At 40.0% G+C, this 25,392-nt stretch overlaps 1 protein-coding gene across 11 annotated transcripts in view; it reads left to right on the top strand.

The window, feature by feature from the left end:
• dnmt3bb.1 (DNA (cytosine-5-)-methyltransferase 3 beta, duplicate b.1) overlaps positions 1-25,392 on the top strand; it is a 334,528-nt gene that overhangs the window by 167,900 nt on the left and 141,236 nt on the right. For all 11 annotated transcript variants that reach the window (XM_043710533.1, XM_043710530.1, XM_043710537.1 and 8 more), the window contains 2 exons: positions 13,926-14,093; positions 24,067-24,225. In XM_043710533.1, coding sequence (XP_043566468.1) covers positions 13,926-14,093; positions 24,067-24,225 — 327 coding nt within the window. The remainder of the gene's footprint in view (positions 1-13,925; positions 14,094-24,066; positions 24,226-25,392) is intronic.

Genomic DNA, 25,392 nt, shown 5'->3' on the forward strand with positions numbered 1-25,392 from the left:
AATGGAGCTCCTTTGGGTTAGCCTCATTTGTCTTTACATCCTGCCTCTAACAACTAAATCTGATCCAATATTTGCTTTACATATCCAGCAGATTTAGAAGACCAGATTAGAGCAGAGGAAACAAAGGAGAATCTTCATTAGTGTATTTCACCCTTTCTTTGCAGGCACCGGCTACGAAACTTCGATCTGCGTAGTCGAGTGTATTAGTTTGAGGGATCTGCACTGGGTGATTTACCAATACAAGTTTGGAGCAAATACAGAAGCAAATGCAAAGGGTTGATGCAGTTTGTTAGTGGCGAAGCACACATCCAGAGCCTGATGCATAGGATTAAAACACTGACATATTTGGCAGATCACAAAGTCTGGACAATGTAAAATGCTATGGATGAGTCCATCTCTAACTTGGGAGTGGGTATGCCAGAGGAGCACAGGGATAATGCAATCTGCTACGGAACCTAGGGTATATGCAGCAGGGCAGTTGGTGTTTGATCCATCTGAATTGTTAATGAAACCTTTAATTGGCAGTCGTCAGCCTGGTTTCAGCATCTCATCTGAATTTAAAACATCAAGAGTGTGTTAACTTATTTCTGGTGTCTGTTCTTGTGCACACCAGTGCAGTCCTAAGGTGGTGTTCTGTCACTGTTTCTTGGAACTGGAATTACAGGAGAGTGAGATGCTGTTCTCTTTCAAACTGCCAGCATACTTGTACCTCCACCAGCCTTTGAACCCATACTTGTATTGGAGCCAGCTTAGCCAGACAATCCAGTTGTTCCCAAAACGCTGCAGTTTAATCTCCAAGGTCACATACTATGTCCATCTCGAGTGCCTTCAGTGGAGGTTCCGCAGTCTTACACTTTCCATGCAGTTGCCAACGTGGAAATGCCAGAAAATGCAAACGGCAAAGGAGATGAAAACTAAGGGTTTGTGCATGGTTGATATTATTAAACTGTTAAGAATTGAGATATGAAACATTTTCAGTTAGTTTGCTGTCTTGTAACAGTTTATTGTACCGAATTGGTGTTGAAGGTGAAGCCTTTTGTGAACTAGGTTAAAGGAATGTCTCTTAATGCCTTAGTGGGTAGGATGATTTAGCTCAACTGTTTGTTTATAATTTGCTGACACAAAGCTCTGACAACTGGTAGCATTGCTGCCTGTCGTTTCTCTTGCCCTTTGCTTCGTAGGGAAACCCAGACCTGTCCAGCCAGCTTAACTTCTGTTTTTTAATACGAGTGGCTTGCTCTGTTTTGATTGTAGTACTTCCGAATGGTTGTTGTGAGCTAACAATCACAGTTTAGTCTGGTTCGCAAACAGCCAGACTGACATCCAGTGGTCTGGGTGGAAAACAGGAGAACTGAGGACTGATGCAGAGCAAAGGCATCATGATTAATGACAGGGAGGGATCTGTAGGGACCCCATGGAGAGACCTGTATGATATGCTTCCTTTGGATATACACAAGCTGTAAGTGGTTGCACTTCTTGTTCTTGAATCTTTCAGTGTCTGCGTGCAGAGCATGCAGTCAAAGTGTGAGTACAGTCAATGATTCTTGGGACCTGTGGCAAATTAGAAGCTTGGATGATGTCCTAAGTATTCTTTGGTTACGCTTCTGATAAAACTTCATCTGTGCCCTTTTTTCTGCAATGGTGCACTGCAGTTTGTTCCATTAGATAAATCTAATGGCAGTCTGCTTGCTAACTGTTGCTGCCAAGAATCACTGGTTGTGGTTAACATCAGTGGGCCAAATTTTAAAGGGGGCTGATTGATGTGGGCAATGGCAAGATTTGTGACCAGTGCATACAGGATGTCCAGTGAAGCTCATCTCAACACCAGGAACAGCTTACATATCTTTTATGCATTTGTCAAATGGTGATGCAAGTTTTGTATTAGGCAGCAGTGAGCTTTCAAAAAAGGGAGATTCACCCTGTTAAATGCCTTATTAAGTCCACAACTTATCTCATTAATATTCAGCTTTTTGTCTTACCAAATGTGTCAAACAAGGTAGAGGTCAAGGATTCTCAATGTGGAATTATCTCACCATGTGCTCCAAAGGATGTCCATTTTGGACACTGATGCCAACATCTCAGTGCATGCTCCCTGCCTTGCATTGCCTTGTCTTTTTGCCCCTTTTCACCCTCAGCCAGAGATAGCAAACTCACAGTACTGACATATTGCCTTGACGCCAGACACAAAGCCATGAGATGTGGGTGTTGCTGGCTAGGTCAACATGTACTGCCCATCCCTAATTACCCAGAGGGCAGTTAAGAGTCAAGTACATCGCTGTGGGTCTGGAGTCACGTTTAAGCCAGACTGGGTAAGGATGACAATTTCCCTCCCTAAAAAACAGTAGTGAACCAGGTGGGTTTTTTCCCGACAATCAGCAATGGATTCCTGGGCATTGTTATACTCTTAATTTCAGATTTTTATTGAATTCATGTTCTATTATCTGGAGTGGGGGAATTTGAACCGAATCCCCAGAATATTATTTGGGTTTCTAAATTAACAGTCCAGTGATAATACCATTAGGCTATTGCCTTCCTTAAGGTACAGCACAAGCTTTGGTGGCAGCTGGGTACAGTAGCAGCGATCATGTGAGATGATAGAGAGAAGATGATGATTCACTCATGCTGGCAGAGGAGGGTAGTCACCATCTTCTTATATTGTTACACATTCCTCCAGACGGCGGAGACTGTACTGACCAGGTCTAGTTTTGTGGTCTGCTATACTGGTCATGGGGAAGAGGATGTTGCAACTGTGCAAAATCTCATCCCAGTAGGACTTTCACAACCCTGCCTGCAAATTTGGAGAAAGAAGAGAAATTTGATAGGCGGGGGTGGGATGGAGGTGGTGGTGGTAGGGGGTTTAGATCATGCATTGATAAAATACAGCAAGAACTTTCACCAAGCCTTAAGGCAAGAAACCCTCCAAAAGGAACCAAAACAATTCATACTTGGCCAAAATGACGTAAGCTTCAGCCCAGCAAATCCAACACTCACCGGATAAATTTCAGAAGTGTCTATCAACAGATAAAGAAACATTATTTCAATATTCTAATCATTATGGCAACATTGTGGTGGCCATCTAAAGAACACCAACAATTTCCAAACCAGTATAGTTGCCGATGAACTGACACAGAAGATCTCATACAAAATCCATTCAGCTGAAGCACATTTTCTGTTCTTTAAAGTGCCATGAACAACTATGTTCAGTTGCTCCTCCTGGAGAAATTAGATTGGAGGTGGTTGTTTGAGGGTAAATTCACGTTTGACATGTGGGAATCTTTTAAAGGCCACTTAATTAGAGCTCAGGGCCAGCATGTTCCTGTGAGGATGAAAGATAAAGATGGCAAGACTCATGAACCCTGTATGCTGTGAGATATTGAAAATTTAGTCAAAAAGAAGAACGAAGCATATGTAAGGTTTGGGGAACTGAAATCAGGCCCTTGAGGAATATAAAGGAAGCAGGAAAGAACTTAAACAAGGCATTAGGTGCCATGAAGTGTCCTTGGCAAGTAGATTAAGAGAAATTCCAAGTTATTTTATACGTACATGAGGAGAATGAGAGTAGCTGGGAAAGGGATAGGTCCACTCATGGACAAAGGAGGGAATTTATGTGTAGAGCCTGAGGAAATGGGTGAGGTCCTGAGTGAATAGTTTGCATTGGTATTCACCAAGGAGGAAGACGTGGATGATGGTAAGATTGAGGAGGGAGGGGTGTATGTTGATATTCTGGGGCATGTTGATCTTAAGAAGGAGGAAGTGTGGGTACCTTGAAAAACATTAAGGTAGATAAGACTCCACGGCCTGATGGAATCTATCCCAGGATATTAAAGGAGGCAAACAAGGAGATTGCTAGTGCCCTGACAGAAACTTTTGTGTCCTCTTTAACCACAGACAAGGTCCCAGAAGGATGCAGAACAGCCAATGTTATTCAATGTGTTTAAGAAGGGCATCAGTGATAAACCAGCAAATTGTAGGCCAATGAGCCCTATGTTAGTGGTGGGGCAATAATTGGAGAAGAAAGAACTTATTAGAAATAGTCAACATAGCTTTGTACACGGGAAGTCTTATCTCACAACTTTGATTGTTTTTGAGGAAGTGTTGAAGATGATTGATGAGTTTAGAGCAGTGGGTGTTACCTATGCAAACTTTACTAAAACATTTGTCCAGGTCTCTCATGGTGGGCTGGTCCCAAAGATTGTCACATGGGATCCACAGTGAGTTCGTAAATTGGATACAAAATTGTCTTGGTCATAAAAGACAGATGGTCATTGTCGAGCAATATTTTTCTGTCTGGAAATTTGTGATCTGTGGTGTTCCACAAGGATCAGTGCTGGGACCTATGTCATTTATTTTTTATATATATATATTATGTGTGTGTGCAGGTGACAGACATATTGGTAGATTTACAGATAATGAGGAAGGTTGTCAAAGGATAGAACAGGATATAAGTCAGTTGGAAAGCTGTGCAGAGAAATGGTAGATGGAGCTTAACCAATGCAATTTGATTTATTATTGTCACATATACCAGGATACAGTCAAAAGTGTTGTTTGTGTGCCAACCAAACATAAATACATCAGGGTAATAGAACTTAATGCAGAATATAGTGGAACAGTTACAAAGAAAGTGTAGAGAATGATCACCTCTAATATATGAGAGGTCCATTCATAAGTCTGTTTACAGCAGGGAACAAGCTGTTCTTAAATCTGTTGGTACATGTTTTCAAACGTTTGTATGTCTGCCCGTTAGAAGAGGGTGGAAGAAAGTTTAACTGAGGTGAGATGGATCTTTGATTATGTTGGCTGCTTTCCGGAGGCTGTGGGAAATATCAACAGAGCCAATGGAAGCAAAGCTAATTTTTCTGATGGACTGGGCTGCGTTGACAACACTTTATAATTTCATACAGCCTTGGGCAGAGCAGTTGTCGTACCAAGCCTTTATGCATCTGGATAGGATGCTTTCTCTGGTGCACCTATAACAATTGGTAAGAGTCATTGTGGACATGCCGAATTTCCTTAACCTTCTGAGGTAGTAGAGGTTTTGGTGTGCCTTCTTGACTGTAGCATCAACATGGATGGAGCAGGCTAGATCGTTGGTGGCATTTACTCCTAAGAACTTGAAACTCTTGACTATCTCCACCTCAGTACCGTTGATGTAGACACGGGTGTGCAGCTTCTTTGTTTTGCTGACATTGAGGGAGAGTTTGTTGTCTTTACACCATGCCACTTAGCTACCTATCTCTTTCCTGTACTCTGTCTCATTTCCGATCCGATCTGCTATGGTAGTGTCATCAGCAAATTCGTAAATAGGGTTTGGCCACACAGTTGTGAGTGTTTAGGGAGGAGCGTAAGGGGCTGAGTATGCAGCCTTTTGGTGTTGAGGATTATTGTAGAGGTCATGGTGCTGCCTATTCTTACTGATTGCAAGTCTGCAGGTCAGGAGTTGAGGATTCAGTTGCAGGGTTGAAAGCAGAATCTTAGGTCTCTGAGTTAGGAGGTGAGTTTTGTTGGAATTATGGTGTTGATGGCAGAGCTAAAGTCAATAAATAGGAGTCTGACCTAGGTGTCCTTGTTATCCAGATGTTCCAGGGATAAGTGTAGGGCCAGGAAGATGGCATCTGCCGTGGACGTATTGTGATGGTAGGCGAGTTGTAGCAGATCAAGTTCTTTAGTTGAAACATTCCAGAAACTTAATTTGGACTAATTAATAGCAGACAGTGTTCTAGATTATATCTTCTAATTTCTTTTAAGATCAAAGCAACATAAACATTCTCTTCTGTCGACAGCAGAAATTTGTGCTCAATTGCAATATCATCGAAATCCCATAGAAGCCAAACAAGGAGGGACATGTACTTTCTCTGAAAGCTTAAGTGGTTTAATACTTCACCAAGTACATCCAAGAACTTTATAAGCTGCTGACAAACCCTTACTTCGCTCATTCTAAAATTGAAAAATTCCAGGCATTTTAGAATATTATTAAAAAATAAGTGGAATACATTTAGTTTTTATTTCCAATTAGCTCACTGGGTGAATAAAGTACTCGTTTTGATCCTGAATTAAATTACAAGTAGTAGTTCAAAATATTATCTTGGCATGTTAACTTGTTGATATATTGAATAATATTATGTTGTAGAAAACAAATGAAATTGATAGATATTGATCAAGTTTGCAAGAAGTTACATGACTTTGTTATGATTTTAATTGGTTAGTTCAGAGTCACTCTGCTAAAATGGGGCATGCTCATTTTTTGACATAACAGTTTGAAATAATAACTTTGCCCCTCCCACCACTGACTTAACGATTAGCTGAACATTTAATTTCTCACAACTCTTCTTTGTCCCTAACAGACATTTTCACTCACTCGACATAAAGCAGCTTAATGAGTAGGCAGACATACAGAACAGCACTTACTTATGGTCAGATTTACTTCAAAGTGTACAGCTTGTCCCTGACAGGAATGTGGCAATCAGTTTGATTTAAGGTTATCTTGTCAACCACTCCTGCAGCACTGTATTTTGAATGATTCCTAGTAACCAGAGATTTGCTCTTTTATCTCCAGTTTTTTAGTGTTTACTTGTAGTTTGAAACATGAAATTGGATAATGAACCATTGTCTCCCTAAACCTGATATAATATTATTCAGTACACCAACAAGCTAATATGCCAAGATAATATTTTTAACTAATACTTGCATTTAATTTATGGATCCAAATGAAAGCCTTTGTTTTTTACCTAGTAAGCTAACAGGAAATGAAAACTAAGTGTGTTCCACTTACTATTTTTTAAACCAAAATAGTTGATGGATATCTGTATTGTAGTTGGTAATATTTTAAAATGTTTGAATTAATTTCTCCATTTTAGAATGAGTGAGGTAAGGGTTTGTCAGCAGATATTACAATTCTTGACAATACTTGGTGAAGCATTCAACAATTCAAGCTTTCTGAGAATGTACATGTCCCTCCTTGTTTGGCTTCTGTGATGGTATTGCAATTGAGCACATTTTTTGCTGTCAACATATCAGAATATTGCTTTGATCTGAAAAGGAATTAGAAGATATAATCTAGAACATTGTCTGCTATTAATTAGTCCATAATCAGTTTCTGGAAGGTTTTCAAACTAAAGAACTTGAATAGATTAGATTAGATTACATTACAGTGTGGAAACAGGCCCTTCGGCCCAACAAGTCCACACCGACCCGCCGAAGCGCAACCCACCCATATCCCTACATTTACCCCTTACCTAACACTACGGGCAATTTAGCATGGCCAATTCACCTGACCTGCACATCTTTGGACTGTGGGAGGAAACCGGAGCACCCGGAGGAAATCCACGCAGACACGGGGAGAACGTGCAAACTCCACACAGTCAGTCACCTGAGGCGGGAATTGAACCCGGATCTCTGGCGCTGTGAGGCAACAGTGCTAACCACTGTGCCACCGTGCCGCTCACTAAACCTACATCAGAACCCTAAACCTGTGGTCTCCAAGATTATTCCTTTTCATAGTTGCTTTGTTTGTGGAGTATCTTCAATGTTAGTGATAGAAATTCTTCTCTACAAAACAAAAATTTTCTTGAGATGAAATTTGGAATGGAGAAGCAAAACTGTACAGCAATACATAATACCTTCAAGCATGGTCAAGTAAAATGTTAATAGTTGATAATTGGGTTTAATCATTTCTGTGTATGCACTAGAACACTTATAAGCAATCTTTCAGCTTATTATAAATATCTTTTTTAAACCTACTGTAATATTTATGGCATATTTTACTTTACTTTCATTTCCAGAAAGTTACTGTATAAATCTGGATTAACTATGTAAAGGTTGTTCTTGCAAACGTAGCGGATACCTAATTCTCCGTAGTTAACTTTTTCTATCAGTTTAAGATTGTTGGGCTTTGTAACTCACTGCAGATAATTAAAGGATTTGGCAGTCATATCCAAATATAACATATCCTGACACTTTTTAAATAAGACATCATATTTCGCAAATTCTTCCAAGTGCTGGAAATTGTGGATAAGTTACACTTGCTGGGCTATCTATTTAATAGTAGTCTACCCGTTAGATAGGACATTTTGTCATTTCATCATATGTTCTGTATTAATACACTGGGTTTCATCTGTCATATGGGATGAAATCTTCCCAGCTCCTGAAAGATGTGGGTTATGATGAGAAATTTGGGAAAATTGGATGAGATGTGTGGTGAGGACTTTCCCAACATCGAGATCAAAAAGTCCAATTTTCCAAGTGTTAGATAATGAAATGAGATTCTCACTATTAAGAGGTGAGAGATCTATTTGTATGGGCAAACATTCATTATCACCCTGATTGCTTTCTAATATTGCTTCATTAATTTGCAGTTTCCCATTTTTGCAACTGCTGGATTGAAACAAGATATTGAGAGTTCCTGACATGAAAGCCAGAGCGACTCTGGAAGCCGGTGACTCCAGCTTGCAATTTGCTCCTCTGGACCACCATCTTGGATACTAGCACAAAAATCACGGAGCATATTTCACATGCAGCACTTGTGTGCACCCATATCCATGGCCACTAGTGTATGACCTATACCAACCTCACCGCATCATTGCAGCACATCTTTCATCCACTTACACTACACTTCTGCACTTCAGTGCTTTACAGTGCTACACTGGCATCTTCCATTGCAGCGCTGCTGCAAGGACAATTTGCGCACAGGGACTGATACTCATCACACTAGGCTGCTTCTTAGGGATCCATGCTTGCTCTCTTAGCGCTCACTTACATTGAGCTCCTTGAGCTCACAGCATTCCTACCTTGCCTTGCCTTTTTGCAGATTGTCCCTTCAGCCAGAGAGTAAACAATCACAGTACCCCTGTCTTGTAATTGCCTTTTAACATTGACATAAAATCAGGCAGCTCATTGTGGTTGTCTGCAGTCATCATTCAAGGGGTGGATATATTGTTGTACAGCACATACTATGTCAATCTCACAATTGCACTATGTTCTATTCATGTACTCTGTAAGACATTGCATGTGCTTCATGCAAATGGCCATATCTCAAAGTCTAAGGGGAGTAGTCCTCAGTCAGGGACGTCATGGTTTTGTGCATTTAGAGCAGCTTCAATAATAATCGAGGGACTTGTAAGTGGTCAGATGGCCAGTTGGGTGGACATGGTCAGGACTGTCTCCTTGTAGGAAGTGAGTAACTGAATATTGGGCACCGACCACCCTCCTGGCTCTTTGTGTCTTATTATAGTTTGTTTTCTTCTGGAATGAGACAAAGTGAGGGATTGAATGAGTGCCTGGCATAGTGTTATTGTTAGTTCCAATGGGGAAAGGGTGAGCTGTACCAATTGAGTGATTACAAGGCGCAGAAGCCATCTAGGGTTATTATGACAAGTGAGAAAATCAGGCTAGCATCAGATGAGTGGAGTGTGGAGAGTTAGGGACAATCGTTTAAAAAGCTTGATAGGTCTTGTGAAGAAAAACCCTCCCTCAACATGACAAACTGACATGTAACTGATTTGGATAAGATCAGCCTAGTATTTATTTTTAAAGTTCTCTTTTCTTACTTGATTAGCCTGTAAGTATTTGTATTTCATAGTTGACATCATATACTGTGTGCATGTCTACTAAAGATCAAACAGCAGCATTATGGAGGACACATTCTTGTTACATATGGTACTTTGATATCTAAAAGGTGGGCTGAGTGAACTTCTTTCCAAAGGAGCTATTATTGACTTAGTCCAATAATGCTATTACCTGTTTTATGCTATCACAGTAGCAAATCAGCCACCTGTTTTACAACTCTTCTGATTTTCATTTCCGGTGACTTCTTTCTAAGAGAAGCCCAGTATCACGATAGCATAAAGTTATAATGCTTCAGTTGGTGCATCTAAAACTAACATTAAATTGATCTGGCAAAATCTATTAACAAGATAAACCATCTTACATTTTTTATTGCTCAGCTTTACTTAAAAATGCATTGTGCTTTTTCCCTGTTTCCATGGTTTCCTGATAAGACCATAAGACGTAGGAACAGATGTATACTTTATACAAAGGTGCAAATGCAACATTACTTTAAAAGATATAGATTAGATGAGATTTCAGGTGATTGCTTCTGAGGAAAATCACATATTTGCATTTAGAAATTTGTCCATACCAGTACTTTCATGATTAGGTGAAAGGTTGCGAGGTAACTCCTCCTTTGAGATATAAATATATGAGCTTATTGATTGCTGGGGTGGGAGAATTCAATGAGACAATAGGATCATTTGCTTCTCAAAAGTTAGATATTGAAAGTATTGATAGGTATTTGAGAACTAGAGAAGACATGATTTTGATTTTGATTTTTGCCGTATCTCAAAAGCAAACAGGTTATCGGACAAATATCTATGGTTGACAGCTTATCAAGATAACATAATTCCATCAGTAATTTCAAAAATTTGGTAGAGCATCAAATGAGCATATCTACATCAGAATAAAAAAAATCATAATGTAAGATTTAACAGCAGTCCTATATTCCTCCGAGTGTCTTCTTAATACGACAATGCTTATTGCAGCTCCATGATTTGAGAAACTCAGTACTAGTTTCTTGCTGTATTATTTTACTTTGGTGTCTTGCTTTCTCATTGATGTAATACCAAGCCTAACAGGCAGTGTAACACAACACAAGCAATGAGTAATTGTTACTGCTGTGGCATGCTATCCATTTTACAGCATGAATAGGGATGCAGTCTTCGTTATTGGAGATTTGGGTTCATATTTACCTCTGTCAAATGGATGAATCTTCGATTAGTTAAAGCCTTTGAGTACTCAGGAGCATAGGAATGAGAGTAAGGCTTTTGGTCTGAAGAGACTTCTTTGGCACTTAATATGATCATTGCTGATCATCACTTCAAATCCATAATCCCACACTATCTACATATCCCTTTACATCATTGGTATTTAGAAATCTACACATATCTGCTTTGAATATACTGTATACTCCAGTCTTCTCCCCGTAATCCTTGAGCCCCTTACTGATCAAGAACACATATATATCTCTGTCTTAAATACATTCAATGACTTGGCCTCTACAGCCTTCTGCAGAATCACCAATTTCTAGATGAAGAAATTCCTCTTTGTCTCTGTTCTGAAGGGTCATCCCTTCACTCTGAAGCAGTGCCCTCTGGTCCTAGCTTTTCCGACCAGTGGAAACATCTTCTCCATGTTCACTGTGTCCAGGCCTGTCAATATTCTGCCAGTTTCAATGAGAACCTTCTTCATTCTTCTAAACTCTATCAAACACAGACCCACAGTCCTCAACTCCTCCTCAAATGACAATCTCTTTATTCCCAGGATCATGCTTGTGAACCTTCTCTGGACCCCCTCTAAGGCCAGTACATTCTTCCTTAGATATGGGGCCCGAAACTGCTCACAATATTCCAAATGCGATCTGACCAGAGTCTTATATAGCCTCAGCAGCACATCTCTGCTTTTGTCTTATAGCTCTCTCAAAATGACTCCCAAAATAGTATTTGCCTTCCTAACTGCCGACTGAACCTACTGACTAACCTTAACAGAATCCTGAACTGGAATTCCTCAGTCCCTTTGTGCTTTAGATTTCCAAAGCATTTCCCCATTTAGAACATAATGTATGCTTTTATTCTTCCTACCAAAGTGCAGAATCTCACACTTTTCCATATTGTGATCCATCAGACACTTCTTTGCCACTCTCTTAACTCATCCATGTCCTTCTGCAGCCTCCTGCTTCCTCAACATTACTTGTCCCTCCTCCTATCTTTGTATCATCTGCAAACTTAGCAACAATACCCTTAGCTTCCATATCCAGATTGTTAATATATAATGTGAATAGTTGTGGTCCCACATTGACTGACGTCTGCAGAGCCTCACTAGTTACTAGCTGCCATCCTGTAAAACACCCCATTAACCTGACTGTACCTTTGGCCAGTCAGCCAATCCTCTATCCATTAATATAGAACATAGAACATTACAGTGCAATACAGGCCCTTTTGGCCCTCAAAGTTGAGCCGACCTATCATACCAGTCTGAAGCCCATCTAAACTACACTATTCCATGTACGTCCATATGCTTGTCCAATGACGACTTAAATGTACTTAAAGCAGGCAAAGCATTCCATACCTTTACTACTCTCTGAGTAAAGAAACTACCCCTGACATCTGTCCTATATCTGTCACCCCTCAATTTAAAGCTATGTCCCCTCGTGCTCGCCGTCACCATACTTGGAAAAAGGCTCTCCCTGTCCACCCTATCTAACCCTCTGATTGTCTTATATTCTCTATTAAGTCACCTCTCAACCTTCTTCTCTCTAATGAAAACAGCCTCAAGCCCCTCAGCCTTTCCTCGTAAGACCTTCTGTCCATACCAGGCAACATCCTAATAAATCTCCTCTGCACCCTTTCCAAAGCTTCCACATCCTTCTTATAATGCGGTGACCAGAACTGTACACAATACTCCAGTGTGGCCGCACCAGAGTTTTGTACAGCTGTAGCATAACCTCATGGTTCCGGAACTCGATCCCTCTATTAATAAAAGTTAAAACACTGTGTATGCCTTCTTAACAACCCTGTCAACCTGGGTGGCAACTTTCAAGGATCTGTGTACTTGACCACTGAGATCTCTCTGCTCATCTACACTACCAAGAATCTTACCATTAGCCCAGTACTTTGCATTCCGGTTACTCTGACCAAAGTGAATCACCTCACACTTGTCCGCATTAAACTCCATTTGCCACCTTTCAGCCCAGCTCTGCAGCTTATCTATGTCTCTCTGTAACCTACAACATCCTTTGTCACTATCCACCACTCCACCGACCTTTGTGTCGTCTGCAAATTTACTAACCCGCCCTCATCCAGGTCGTTTATAAAAATGACGGAACAGCAGTGGACCCAACACCGACCCTTGTGGTACACCACTAGTAACTGGACTCCAGGATGAACATTTCCCATCAACCACCACCCTCTGTTTTCTTTCAGCAAGCCAATTACTTATTCAAACTGCTATATCTCCCACAATCCCATTCCTCCGTAATTTGTACAAAAGCCGACTGTGGGGAACCTTATCGAATGCCTTGCTGAAATCCATATACACCACATCAACCAGTTTGCTCTCATCTATCTTCTCTGGTCACCTTCTCAAAGAACTCAATAAGGTTTGTGAGGCACGACCTACCCTTCACAAAACTGTGCTGACTATCCCTAATCAAATTATTCTTTTCTAGATGATTATAAATCCTACCTCATATAACCTTTTCCAACACTTTACCAACAACTGAAGTAAGGCTCACTGGTCTATAATTACCAGGGTTGTCTCTACTTCCCTTCTTGAGCAGGGGAACCACATTTGCAATCCTCCAGTCTTCTGGCACTATTCCTGTAGACAATGACGATTTAAAGATCAATGCCAAAGGCTCAGCAATCTCCTCCCTGGCTTCCCAGAGGATCCTAGGATAAATCCCATCCGACCCAGCGGAATTATCTATTTTCACACTCTGCAGGATTTCTAATACCTCTTCCTTGTGAACCTCAATCCCACCTAGTCTAGTAGCCTGTATCTCGGTATTCTCCTCGACAACATTGTCGTTTTCCAGTACCTTATCCCTAAAACCATATGGCTTGGATTTTGTCTTTAAAATCTTCAAACTTTTTGAGTTGTGATACACAATCAAAAGTAGGAGAAAGATTTTCTAGCTCCAGAAGCTGAGGTAATCGATTTGAGCAGCCTCCAAATCCATTGAAAAATATGGATCATGTTGTAAAATGTTGACTTTACTTGGGAAACAGGAACAAGCTGCTACATGACTTGAAGCACTGTCTGTAAGCAAAAAAAATTGATGATTGACATTCATAATGTTTTGTTGACACTCACATTTTGTGAAAGAATGTTGTTACAAATTATGATGCTTACTTGTTTCTCGATTCTTTTCATTTCAGCTCCAGAAAACCAGGAAAACTCCCTCTGATGTTTTTATAACAGAAAATCCCGTCATTGACCTCACTACAGAATCTTTGGAGAGTAATAAGATGCCTTCAAATCAGGCAGAAGACTTTGTTTGTGAAAACAGTATCGTAAAGACTACAGAAGAAGTCCCTCAGTACCAGGTAAAGTTCTAACTGAAAACTCAGAGAAAGGTTTCAAGAATTCAGGCTCCCAATACAGAATCAAAATCTCTGTGCCAGATGGAACATTTTGATTGGACAGAATATGCTGAGTGACATTTTAACCTCCGCACCTGAATTCCTGATGTGTATTTCTGTAAAATAAGCTCTATGTTGTACACTCAAACTTTAAAATCTATATATCAGTTTCTAAATGGTTTGTCTTCATAATAAACTTTATTAAGTCCAGGCATATTAAGATTACACAAATTGACCACTATTATGATCTATATCGAGACCAATGAATATTAACATCAACATTCACTTAGCTTTATTTAGTAGGCAACTAATACACAAAGCTATAGAAGTAAGGTTGCAGGTAAACAGGGTGTTGAAGAAGTCACTTGGCATACTTGCCTTCATTGGTCAGTGCATTGAGTATCAGAATTAGGATGTAATGTTGCAGCTATGCAGGACATTGATGATGCACTTTTAGAATACTGTGTACAATTTGGTCTCTCTGCTGTACGAAAGATGTTGTTAATTTTGAAAAGATTTAGATGGATGTTGCCAGGACTGGAGGGTTTGAGCTTAGGGGAGAGGCTGAATAGGCTGGGGCTTTCTTCCCTGGAGGCTGAGGTTTATAAGTCATGGTGGGAATGGATAGGGTGAAGAGCCAAGCTCTTTGTCCCAGAATGGGGAAGTCCAAAACTAGAAGGCATAGATTTAAAGCGAGAGGCAAAAGATTTAAAAGGGACCTGAGGGGCAACTTTTCACACACAGGGTAGTGTATGTATGGAATGAGTTGCCAGAGGGCGATGGATGTTGGTACAATTACAACATTTAAAAGGCATCTGGATGGGTATGTGAATAGGGAGAATTTGGAGGGATATGGGCCAAATGCTGGCAAATAGGACTATCTGGTCAGTGCAGACGAGTTGGACCGAAGAGTCTGTTTCCATGACATATAACTCTACGACCCTTAGTATCTACCCCACATCATATTTGTACATTGTATCATATTCTCCGTTGACTTATGGTTTTAAGTTTAAAGTTCACTTCCTTCCACTATTATCAAGCTCATTTCTACTTCCTTTGCCAAGGCCTTTTCCAGTAGCTTTTTAAACAAAGTTCTTTTCACTTTGAGCATATTAAAATCGATCTTCTTTTATAAGGCTCTTGAGGGGAATCTGTGGTCTTTAACCTTTCACACTTGTTTCCTCTAACGTGACATCTGTCATCAGATGTCCTTCACTTGGTGATTAACCCAAATTGATGTCTTTTTATTTGGCATATTGTTTTTACTTCACCCAAATCCATTGGTCTGCATAATTTTGAGAATCCGTAAGTCTGCAGCAATACGGTCAGCTGAATTCTCCTTTTTGTCCAGATGTAAAAGCTTGCACCTGACTTTGGATAAATTTTGACCTGGACTGACTGCCTCCATAGCAACCAGTTCTCATGGGTTTATCAGTTGGCAGGTTACAGCTTAATTTCACACCATCCCCTTTGTTCCAGTTTATTCTGTTTTACTGTAAAATTTACTGATTTACTGTAAATTAAAAAAAAGAGTTTAAAACATGACCATTGTATAAAGCCTATGGTTATAATACTATTAATTCCAGTTAGGTGGTTGTTTTTGACCAGCGCATACCGGCTGGAGTGAAGAGCCTTTTTCTGTGCAGTGACATCAATGACTTCAGAACAACTCATTGGGACAATGCTCGAACTTTTCTGATGAACATCCTTGAATATTTATATCCAAGGTCTGTGCTGAAAAGCTTGAAGTGTTACCAATTGAAATAATAGGCAGAGTAACTTGAAGAAAACATTTAGTATAAATATTACTATAACTAGATTAGGTTCCCTACAGTGTGGAAATAGACCATTTGGCCCAACAAATCCAAACCGACCCTCCAAAGTGTAACCCTCCCAGACCCATTCTCCTACATTTACCCCTTACTAATGCACCTAACACAATGGGCAATTTAGAATGATCAGTTCACCTGATCACTGCACGTCTTTGGACTGTGGGAGGAAAGCGGAGCACCCGGAGGAAACCCCCGCGGATATGGGGAGAATGTGCAAACTCCACATAGACAGTCGCCCAAGACGAGAATTGAACCCGGGTCCCTGGCGCTGTGAGGCAGCAGTGCTGAACCACTGAGCCACCATATCGCCTCAGCATCCTTATCTTGCTCCACTTTGCTTTGTTTCAGAATGTGGTTGTAACATAGACCTGGAAATTACATTGCATTTAATAAACTTAACATGTTTGTATGAAGTTCCTTCCTATTAACAGAGCAACTAAGCCTCTGTGGAAATAGAGTAAAAAATACTTTGGTTCTGAAGTGATAAATGCTCACATGGGAACATTTTCACTGTCGAATTTCAAGGCTGGGGTTTCTTGAACGTAGTATACAGAGGCCAAGCAGCAATCAGATTCTGCACTGACTGAAAAGGAGAACACTTTCTATTCACTATGGTTTTACGGTATTTTTTACCCTTGTTTTAGGATCAAAGCTTTTTCCAATTGTAATTTGGAAGATGAAATGTTTGCAACATAATTAGCAAGCAATAACTTTAGAGAACTGATGGCGCCGCATCTATTTTCTTGCAAATTGAGTGCAGATCCACTCTGCATAGAGATGTCATGTGGGGAGGCCCTGTACTTTGCCACATTGAGCACAAGATTGTGGGCCAAGACATTACTTTATTATATCTGTGTTATATTTGTATCTCCTTGAAGGCAGCTCAGAGCAACATCAAAGTTTTGACATTTTAAATGGTTTTTATTGGACAATGTCATCAATGTTTATGAGTCAAAGGCAGTAAATGAAGTTAAGTGTTAATCATCTATTTGGATTTGCTGGGGTGGCACAATAAGAAATATTGAAAGGTTTGCAGTTACATCGGAATAAATGAGTGCGGAAGGATGTTGTGGGTTGTAACACATCTGATACAATAAGCTATGCATAGACAGTATACTGTAATATTTTCACTATCTGATTTTGTGGTAATTGTATAGGAAAAATGTGTGTTCCTTTTTCACAATGTTTCATAGATGATTAAACTGGCACTTATATATGTCATTGACTGAAAATCCAATGTTTTGTTTAAATGCTACATTTATTAATGGTGGTGGAAAAGCTGAATGTTTAAGATGGTGGATATATGCAATTAAATGGAATGCACGGTCCAGAATGTAATCAAGTTGTCTGAATGCAGTTGGGGTGGCACTAAATCACACTCCTGATGTGACTTGTAGATGATGGATAGGCCTTGGGAGTCAAGAGGTGAGTTAGTTGCTGCAGTATTCTTGTGCTCTGATCCTGCTCTTGCAATAAACTGGAAAGAGTGCAAGAAGGTTTACAAGTATGTTACTGATACTGAAAGATTTAAATTATAAGGAGAGGCTGGATAGGCTGGGACTTCTTTCCCTGATGAGCAGGATGCTGAGGGCTGACCTTCGAAGAGCTTTATGAAATCATGGGGATCGTAGACATGAGGACGAAGGTCTTTTCTGCAAGGTAGGGGGGTCCAAAACTAGAGGATGTAGGTTTAAGGTGAGAGGTAAAGATATAAAAGGGTCCTGAGGGGCACCTTCTTCACACAAAAGGTGGTCTGTGCCTCTGACTCTAATTGCAGTATTTATATGACTAGTCTCGTTCTGGTCAAGTATAATCTCAGGATATTTAATTTGGGGATTTAGCAATGATAATGTCATTTTATGTTATGAGGAGATGGTCATTACCAGATTCTTACATAGCATGAATATGTGGCTTGGGTGTCTGATAACCAGCCCCTTTATCTTATTTTCTGAATGGGTTCCGTGATTGTACAAGGCCCTGAGGCTGTTGCTGCTCCATCTCCTCCAAGTGTTTTCCTATCTAGTAAAGACTAACAAACGTACCATCCAAGATGACTGAATTAACGTTAATCCAAATGTTTCAGAAGAGCTTTGGAAGCAGCATTCTCAAATAACAAGTTAGGTAACAAGATCCAAAGGGCCACTCAATGCCAGTTGCATATTGCTTTTATCTGATATCAGTGCAATTATGTTTCATTAATTTTATTAGGTTTATTGGCTGGTATTGAGCTCAGGCAAGTCTCCTATTTCAGCAACTAAGTCACATGCTGCGCTGATTACATAATCAAACCAGCCTTTTGCAGGGCAGCTTGAGACTTTCAGTTAAAATGACATGCCTGGAACATGGCACAAATTTCTGTTCTGTTATTTTAACTAAGCATCTGCCCATCTTTAGTCCACCCTTTATCCCTGTGGCTGCATTAAACTTAGTCTATCCTTTGCCTCAGTTGGCTGAGTTAAACTTATTTGAACTGAGGGAAAGAGATTCAAAGATTCATTTTATTCAGAAATCCTCCACTGTTGTGAAATATGTACTGCAGCCTTTGTACATGGTGCACTTGAAGTACTGATGTAGACATGAGTTAGGATAGCCTTTTTTGCATGGACGTAAGGCAAATCTACAAGAAAGTAGCTGACATGAGAAATGTATGAAGGTAATGTAACCTGTGATTTACTTTTCCAAGTAGTGTTGTAGCATTGTGTGTCATGTTCCCTTTTGTTTTGTGTAGCATTTCGTATTTATCTGGACAGAACCTTTATGCTTCTTGAATGGTTGCACAAGTTTGGTAACTTAAAGGAACCAGCTTGTGTTTGACTTGTGTGGGGACCTCCAGATCATACCTTCAACACTCAGTAGAAGCAGAGTGTACAACAACAAGATACACTGCAGAAATTCACCAAGGCTCCTTTAATAGCACCTTCAAAACCTATGGCACCTTCAGTACCATCTAGAAGGACATGGGGGTAGCAGGCACATGGGAACACTAGTACACATGAGTTCACCTCTTCAAACTATTCACCATCCTGTCTTGAAAATATATCATCGTTTCTTCACTGTCACTGAGTCAAAGTCTTGGAATTCCCTGCCTTGCAGCATTGTGGATCTACCTACATCAAAAGGACTACAGCAGTTTAAGAATGCAGCTCACCACGCTGTCAAGTATAATTAGGAATGAGTAATACATGCTGGCCCAGCCATTGGTGTCCACATCCCCTGAGAGAATAAGAAATTTGCAGTTTAGAGGGAATTGGACTGGCTCCACTCATACAAAGCTGTTGCAGAACTTTACAATCTTTTGAATGCTAAACATGATGAACATATGGGATACAGTTGAAACTTAGAAAAATTGTTGCAGTGAAACATTAGTGATATTTCATAGCAAGTCCTACCAACACACCTAAACTGAATGATTCTGGTTTGGCTGCATGAATATACAAATTAGGAGCGGGAGTAGACCATTTGGTCCCTCAATCCTTCCCTGCCACTTAATATGATCATGGATGATATGATAACTCCATATTTCTGCACACACCTGATAACCTTTGACTCCCTTGCTTAATAAGAATCTATCTACCCATACGTTAAAAACATTCAATGACATTTCTTCCATTACCTTTTAGAAGAAGGGAATTCCAAAGACTCATGGCCCTCTGAGAAAAAAAAAATTCTCCTCATCTCTGCCTTAATCTGGTAAACCCTTATTTTCAAACTGTTCTAGATTCTCCCATAAAAGAATACTTTCCACATCCAACCTGTCAAGACCCTTCAGCAATTTGTGTTTCAATCATATAATATTTAAACCTTTTACTATTCTAAACTCCACTGATACAACCTTAACTGGTCCAAACTTTGCTTATAAGGTGACCAGTTCATTCCAGGTATTGGCCTGATAAATTTCTGAACTGCTTCTAATGCATTTATCTTCTTTCTCAAATAAAACAATTATTGTAGACTGTAGTCTAGATGTGGTCTTACCAATGTCATAAATAACTGAAGCATAACCTCCCAATTTTTGTCAGAAAAATTAAAGAAGGTTATATTTTATTGCAAGGGCCATATTTTCTGCAATATTCATGTTTTGTACTGCAAACACTTACTTTTGTGTTATTTATTTAAATTTAATACTATCATTAACTTTTGCTATTAGACATAAGTGATGGGTTCTCCCCACTGGAATTTTTTCTTTCTTGTTGGAATTCTGTAAATTGTGAAATAGCCCCTTAATTGTCTGGCACTGCATCCTATCCCTTTAACCTAAATTGCCAGCTCACTTTAGCTAGGTCTGCTTTCTTGCCTTCCTGCTGCCTTTATTTAATTTTAAACTATTAATCTTGGATCCATTCTTCTCTCCTTCAAACTCAATGTAAAATTCCATGGTGTTGTAATTGCTGCTCCCTAGAGGCACCTTCACTTTGAAGTGATTAATAAATCCTATCCCATTGCACAATACTAGATCTAGTATAGTCTGCTCTAGAATGTGCTGCTCTAAGAAATCATCTTGAAAATATTCCATCAGCTCCTTAGGTAGGCTGGCTTTTCTCGTCTTGATTTTCCACTTTATGTGTAGATTGAAATCTTCCATGCCTCTCTGAGAAGCTCCCATTATTTCTTCTTTTATACTTCATCTTACTATAAGGTTACTATTAGGGGGCCTTTACAGCATTCTGGCAAATGGGTTCTTGCATTTATAACTTATCATCCCTCCCCAAAATGTATCTATATCCTGGTTTCCTGATGGAGCTATGCCTCTGCCTTTTCCTGGTTTTCTCTTCTTCCTAAATGTTGTGTATCTTTCATTATCCAGATCCAGTCTGTATCATCCAACATGTCACTGTAATGGCTGTCAGAGCATATTTATTTATTTCTGTTAGCATTAACAATTCATGTCTTTTGTTTTGTATTTATGTACATATGGGTACAGAGCCATCAGTTTTGTCTTTTTTTTTTAAGTTTTGCAACCTTTAGCCTGATCTGTTGATTCAGTTTTGGATTTATACACATCCCTTTCTGTCACAGTCTGTTTAGGCTGTGGGTGGCACGGTGGCACAGTGGTTAGCACTGCTGCCTCACAGCGCCAGAGACCTGGGTTCAATTCCCGCCTCAGGTGACTGTGTGGAGTTTGCACATTCTCCCTGTGTCTGCGTGGGTTTCCTCCGGGTGCTCCGGTTTCCTCCCACAGTCCAAAGATGTCACGTGAATTGGCAATGCTAAATTGCCTGTAGTGTGAGGTGAAGGGGTAAATGTAGGGGAATGGGTGGGTTGCGCTTTGGCGGGTCGGTGTGGACTTGTCGGGCCACACTGTAAGTAATCTAATCATTTCCCATATTAACACCTTTCTCTCTTGCCTTGTCTCTACTCTTTGATTTACTCGATCTTCCAAAGTTGGATCTTTTCTTCATCTATTTAGCTTGCATGTAGACTGTCATAATCATACAGCTCTCACTTTGCTTGTGCTTGTGTCCCATGAAGTAGAATGTCACTTCTGCAGAGCCAGTCTTTGAACCATTTCACCAAACCTAAGTGCCCTTTGCTGATTTGCATCCAGAAGGTACTACCTTTAGAAGTTCTGTTTCTTAATTTGGTACTGAGTTCCTCATGCTAACTATTGCAGAACCTTTTTTTTGTCCTGCACATGTCATTGATGCTTACATGGGCCAGGATGATTAATCCTCTGCATTGCACTGTAAATTCCTCACCAACCCTGAGCAGATGTCCTGAATCCTGGCACTCAGGTAGACAGCACAACCTCTGGACTCTTGTTCTTTGCTGCAGAGAACAGTGTTAATCCCCTTCACTATACTGGCCCCTCCTACACTACGTTCCTTTTTACTCTCCCACAGTGCCATAGAAGTTGATCTTATCTGCCCTGCTACCTTGACTGACCTCTAACTTGTTGGTTATTGATGAAGGTTGTAGCTTCTGCACTCCTTCCCTCACTTCTTCACTCACAGTTACACCTTCCTTTCTCTGAGTAATGACCAAATCAGACAACCCGATCCTAAAGGGAATGACTGCCTCCTGGTGAAAAGTATCAAGGCAACATTTCCTCTCTGTAATGTATTGCATTGTGTAGTTCAGCTTCCAGCTTTCAGCTTTCATATTCAGAGCTGAAGCTCCTCAACCTGTAAACATTTACTGAACATATATTTGCCCTGGATCACACTGGCATTCATGAGCTCTCACATACTGCACACATAACATATCCTTAACTACAGAAGTAACTACATAATTAGTTTATTCAGCTATTTATTATCCTTTATAAATGAGTAGAATAGATGTTACTGCCATATAGTATGGGCTGTAGAAAGTTTATAGAGACCATCAGTTACTCTGCAGGCCATGCCCCTGAAAGTGGAGAAAAATCCTAATCACATTGAATTATACATCAGTCACATGCTTGACATATCTTGAGGAATAATCTGGCTGATAATTCATGAGATCCTTTCATTTTGGTTAAAGGGGCACAGATAGAAGAATTGAGTGCAGCGGTGACCTTGACTGCCCCTGGCAATTACATTTTTATGGAAGAAGCTGACTGCAGTGTTTTACAGCAAACAACACCAAGTTCCAACTGCTTCCACCCGTGCACATCAATGTTTACCATCAATATTTAGTCTAAACTATACAGACCCTCTTTAGTCTAAAAACCTTTTCCCTGACCAAATCGGTCCCATAATGCATGCAAGGCAGCATGAAACAACCTAAAGGAGCTGTGCATGTAAGGAAATTTCCTGTATAATCAGGAAAAAAAGTCAAGGAAGCCATTTTCTTCACCACTGCACTTTTCAGCATTTCCATGGGGTTATTTCCTCCTTAATAGCCTAGTCTACTTTTCAGTCAGTCCCAACACCGTTCCCAATCCAATGCTGCCTTCTCGCACAGGCAAAAAGCTGTAATTTGACCTCACCCTCCTGTGCAGAGCATTGATCACTCCTTCCAAATGAATGAGTGAATTATTTATACTTGTTTCAATATGCGGCTGTATTTGCGGCTCGTGATATGGTCTCCTCTAAACTGGGGAGACAAGCAAAGATTAGGTGACCACTTTGCAGAGTCTCCATTCAATCTGTAAATGTGTCCTTGAGCTTTGGGTTGCCTATTCATTTATTTTCTTGTATCATTCTCACTCCTGACCTCTGAATGTATCATAGAAGCTCCACTTAAGCTCAAGAAACAGCAACTTATCTTTTGATTTAGCAGATTTAATCCTTGTGAACTCAATTCAGTTGTTTCAAACCATGATCTCACTCCCCATTTCCTGCATTGAAACTATAGGTGATCATTCTGCTACTTCTGTTTACACTTGCACCCCATTTAGATTAGATTAGATTACTTACAGTGTGGAAACAGGGCCTTCGGCCCAACAAGTCCACACCGACCCGCCGAAGCGCAACCCACCCATACATTTACCCCTTTTACCTAACACTACGGGCAATTTAGCACGGCCAATTCACCTGACCTGCACATCTTTGGACTGTGGGAGGAAACCGGAGCACCCGGAGAAAACCCACGCAGACACTGGAAGAATGTGCAAACTCCACAAAGTCAGTCGCCTGAGTCGGGAATTGAACCCGGGTCTCTGGTGCTGTGAGGCAGCAGTGCTAACCACTGTGCCACCGTGCCGCTCATCTAGACTTGTATTTTCCTTCTTTGCTTGCCCCCTTATCAGTGACTTTGCTTTGCACCCCTTTTTTTCATTTATCTTTCCTGTCTTCCTGTCTTCTCATCACAGATCTTTTGTTTTTTTTCACCTCTTCTCTGTATTTGCTTAACACCTATTATGACATTTTCTGAGTTCTGGTGAAAGACCTAATGAAAGATAAGGGAGGAATCAAACAAAATTTTTTAATTCCTAATTTTGTAGACACAATCTCTCACCTTGTCATGGATGTGCTTTTGTCAGAAAATACCAGAAAAATGATTGACCAAATTCAAATTTGTTTTTGTCTCCTGGCAACCAGCTACACTAGCTGCTGGATCAAAAGGTTACATTGTATCTTGTTCAGAACACTTGGTGCTGTCAGGTAGTTCTGTTAGCTTTTAACTTTCTTAAAGGTACAGTACTTTCCACATCTTAATAACAAATGTAATTTTTTTATCTTTAGGATGGTAAAGGTTATGGTATTGGGGAGCTGGTTTGGGGGAAGATCAAAGGATTCTCATGGTGGCCAGCCATTGTAGTTTCCTGGCGTACACCTGGAAGAAGGCAAGCTGCAACAGGAATGAGGTGGCTTCAGTGGTTTGGAGATGGCAAGTTCTCAGAGGTAAGTCCAAAGATAAATCAAAGTTTCAGAACAACTTTACTCATGTACATTGTTTTCTGAATGATCATACAGTAAAATTTCAAATTTGGTGAATTTCCCATACACATGCTTAAATTGTATGGGAATTTTTATGTAGATCTGGGTGTCCTACACAAAATAAGGATAGTAAATGCAAGAATATATTATGTCCATATGTGAATTTTGCCAGTTGGGGCTTACACTTAAATGTGCTGAATTTATTCAGATGTTTTGGCTTTCTCATCCTCTACCTTGGAGCTGTTCAATGTGCTGTCAAATCATTTTCACTATGGTAAATTAAGTTCTACTCAAGCTTTTTTCCTATGTCGTTTGTGTCATGCATTTAGTATGTTCATGAAAGATTAATCTCCATTTGAACAAAGCAGAATCTGAAAATTATTAATTTCCAATACAGTGTTAAATATATTAACTGCTACTATTTCTAATAAAAGTTCCTCATCAGTTTCACACATAACTATACAGATGAAGTTAAAAGTCATACAACATCAGGTTATAGTCCAACAGGTTTATTTGGAAATACAAGCAGCGCTCTTTTGTTTAGAAGATGAAGGGGCAGCGCTCCAAAAACTTTTCCTTCTAATAAACCTGTTGGTCTATAACTTGGTTAGCGAGTTTTGAGAAGATTTGTAGAATTTTATGGCAGTAAAGCAAAATTCACTAAAGAGGAAGAAAACAACAACAAACTGCCATTCCTAGATGTTACAGTAGAGCGAACAGCCAATGGTGAATTTCAAACCAGCGTCTACAGGAAAACAACACATATGGACCAAATACTGAACTACAGAAGCAATTATCCCAACATCCACAAGCAAAGCTGCATTAAAATATTTGCTGTTTATTCAGTCAAGTAATGGTGGTCACTAGAATTTCATTAAATAGGAAACCATAAGACCATAAGACATAGGAGTGGAAGTAAGGCCATTTGGCCCATCGAGTCCACTCCGCCATTCAATCATGGCTGATGGGCATTTCAACTCCACTTACCCGCATTTTCCCCATAGCCCTTAATTCCTTGTGACATCAAGAATTTATTAATCTCTGCCTTGAAGACATTTAGCGTCCTGGCCTCCACTGCACTCTGCGGCAATGAATTCCACAGGCTCACCACTCTCTGGCTGAAGAAATGTC

This window comes from Chiloscyllium plagiosum, chromosome 20 (assembly GCF_004010195.1).
Source record: "Chiloscyllium plagiosum isolate BGI_BamShark_2017 chromosome 20, ASM401019v2, whole genome shotgun sequence".
NCBI lineage: Eukaryota > Metazoa > Chordata > Chondrichthyes > Orectolobiformes > Hemiscylliidae > Chiloscyllium > Chiloscyllium plagiosum.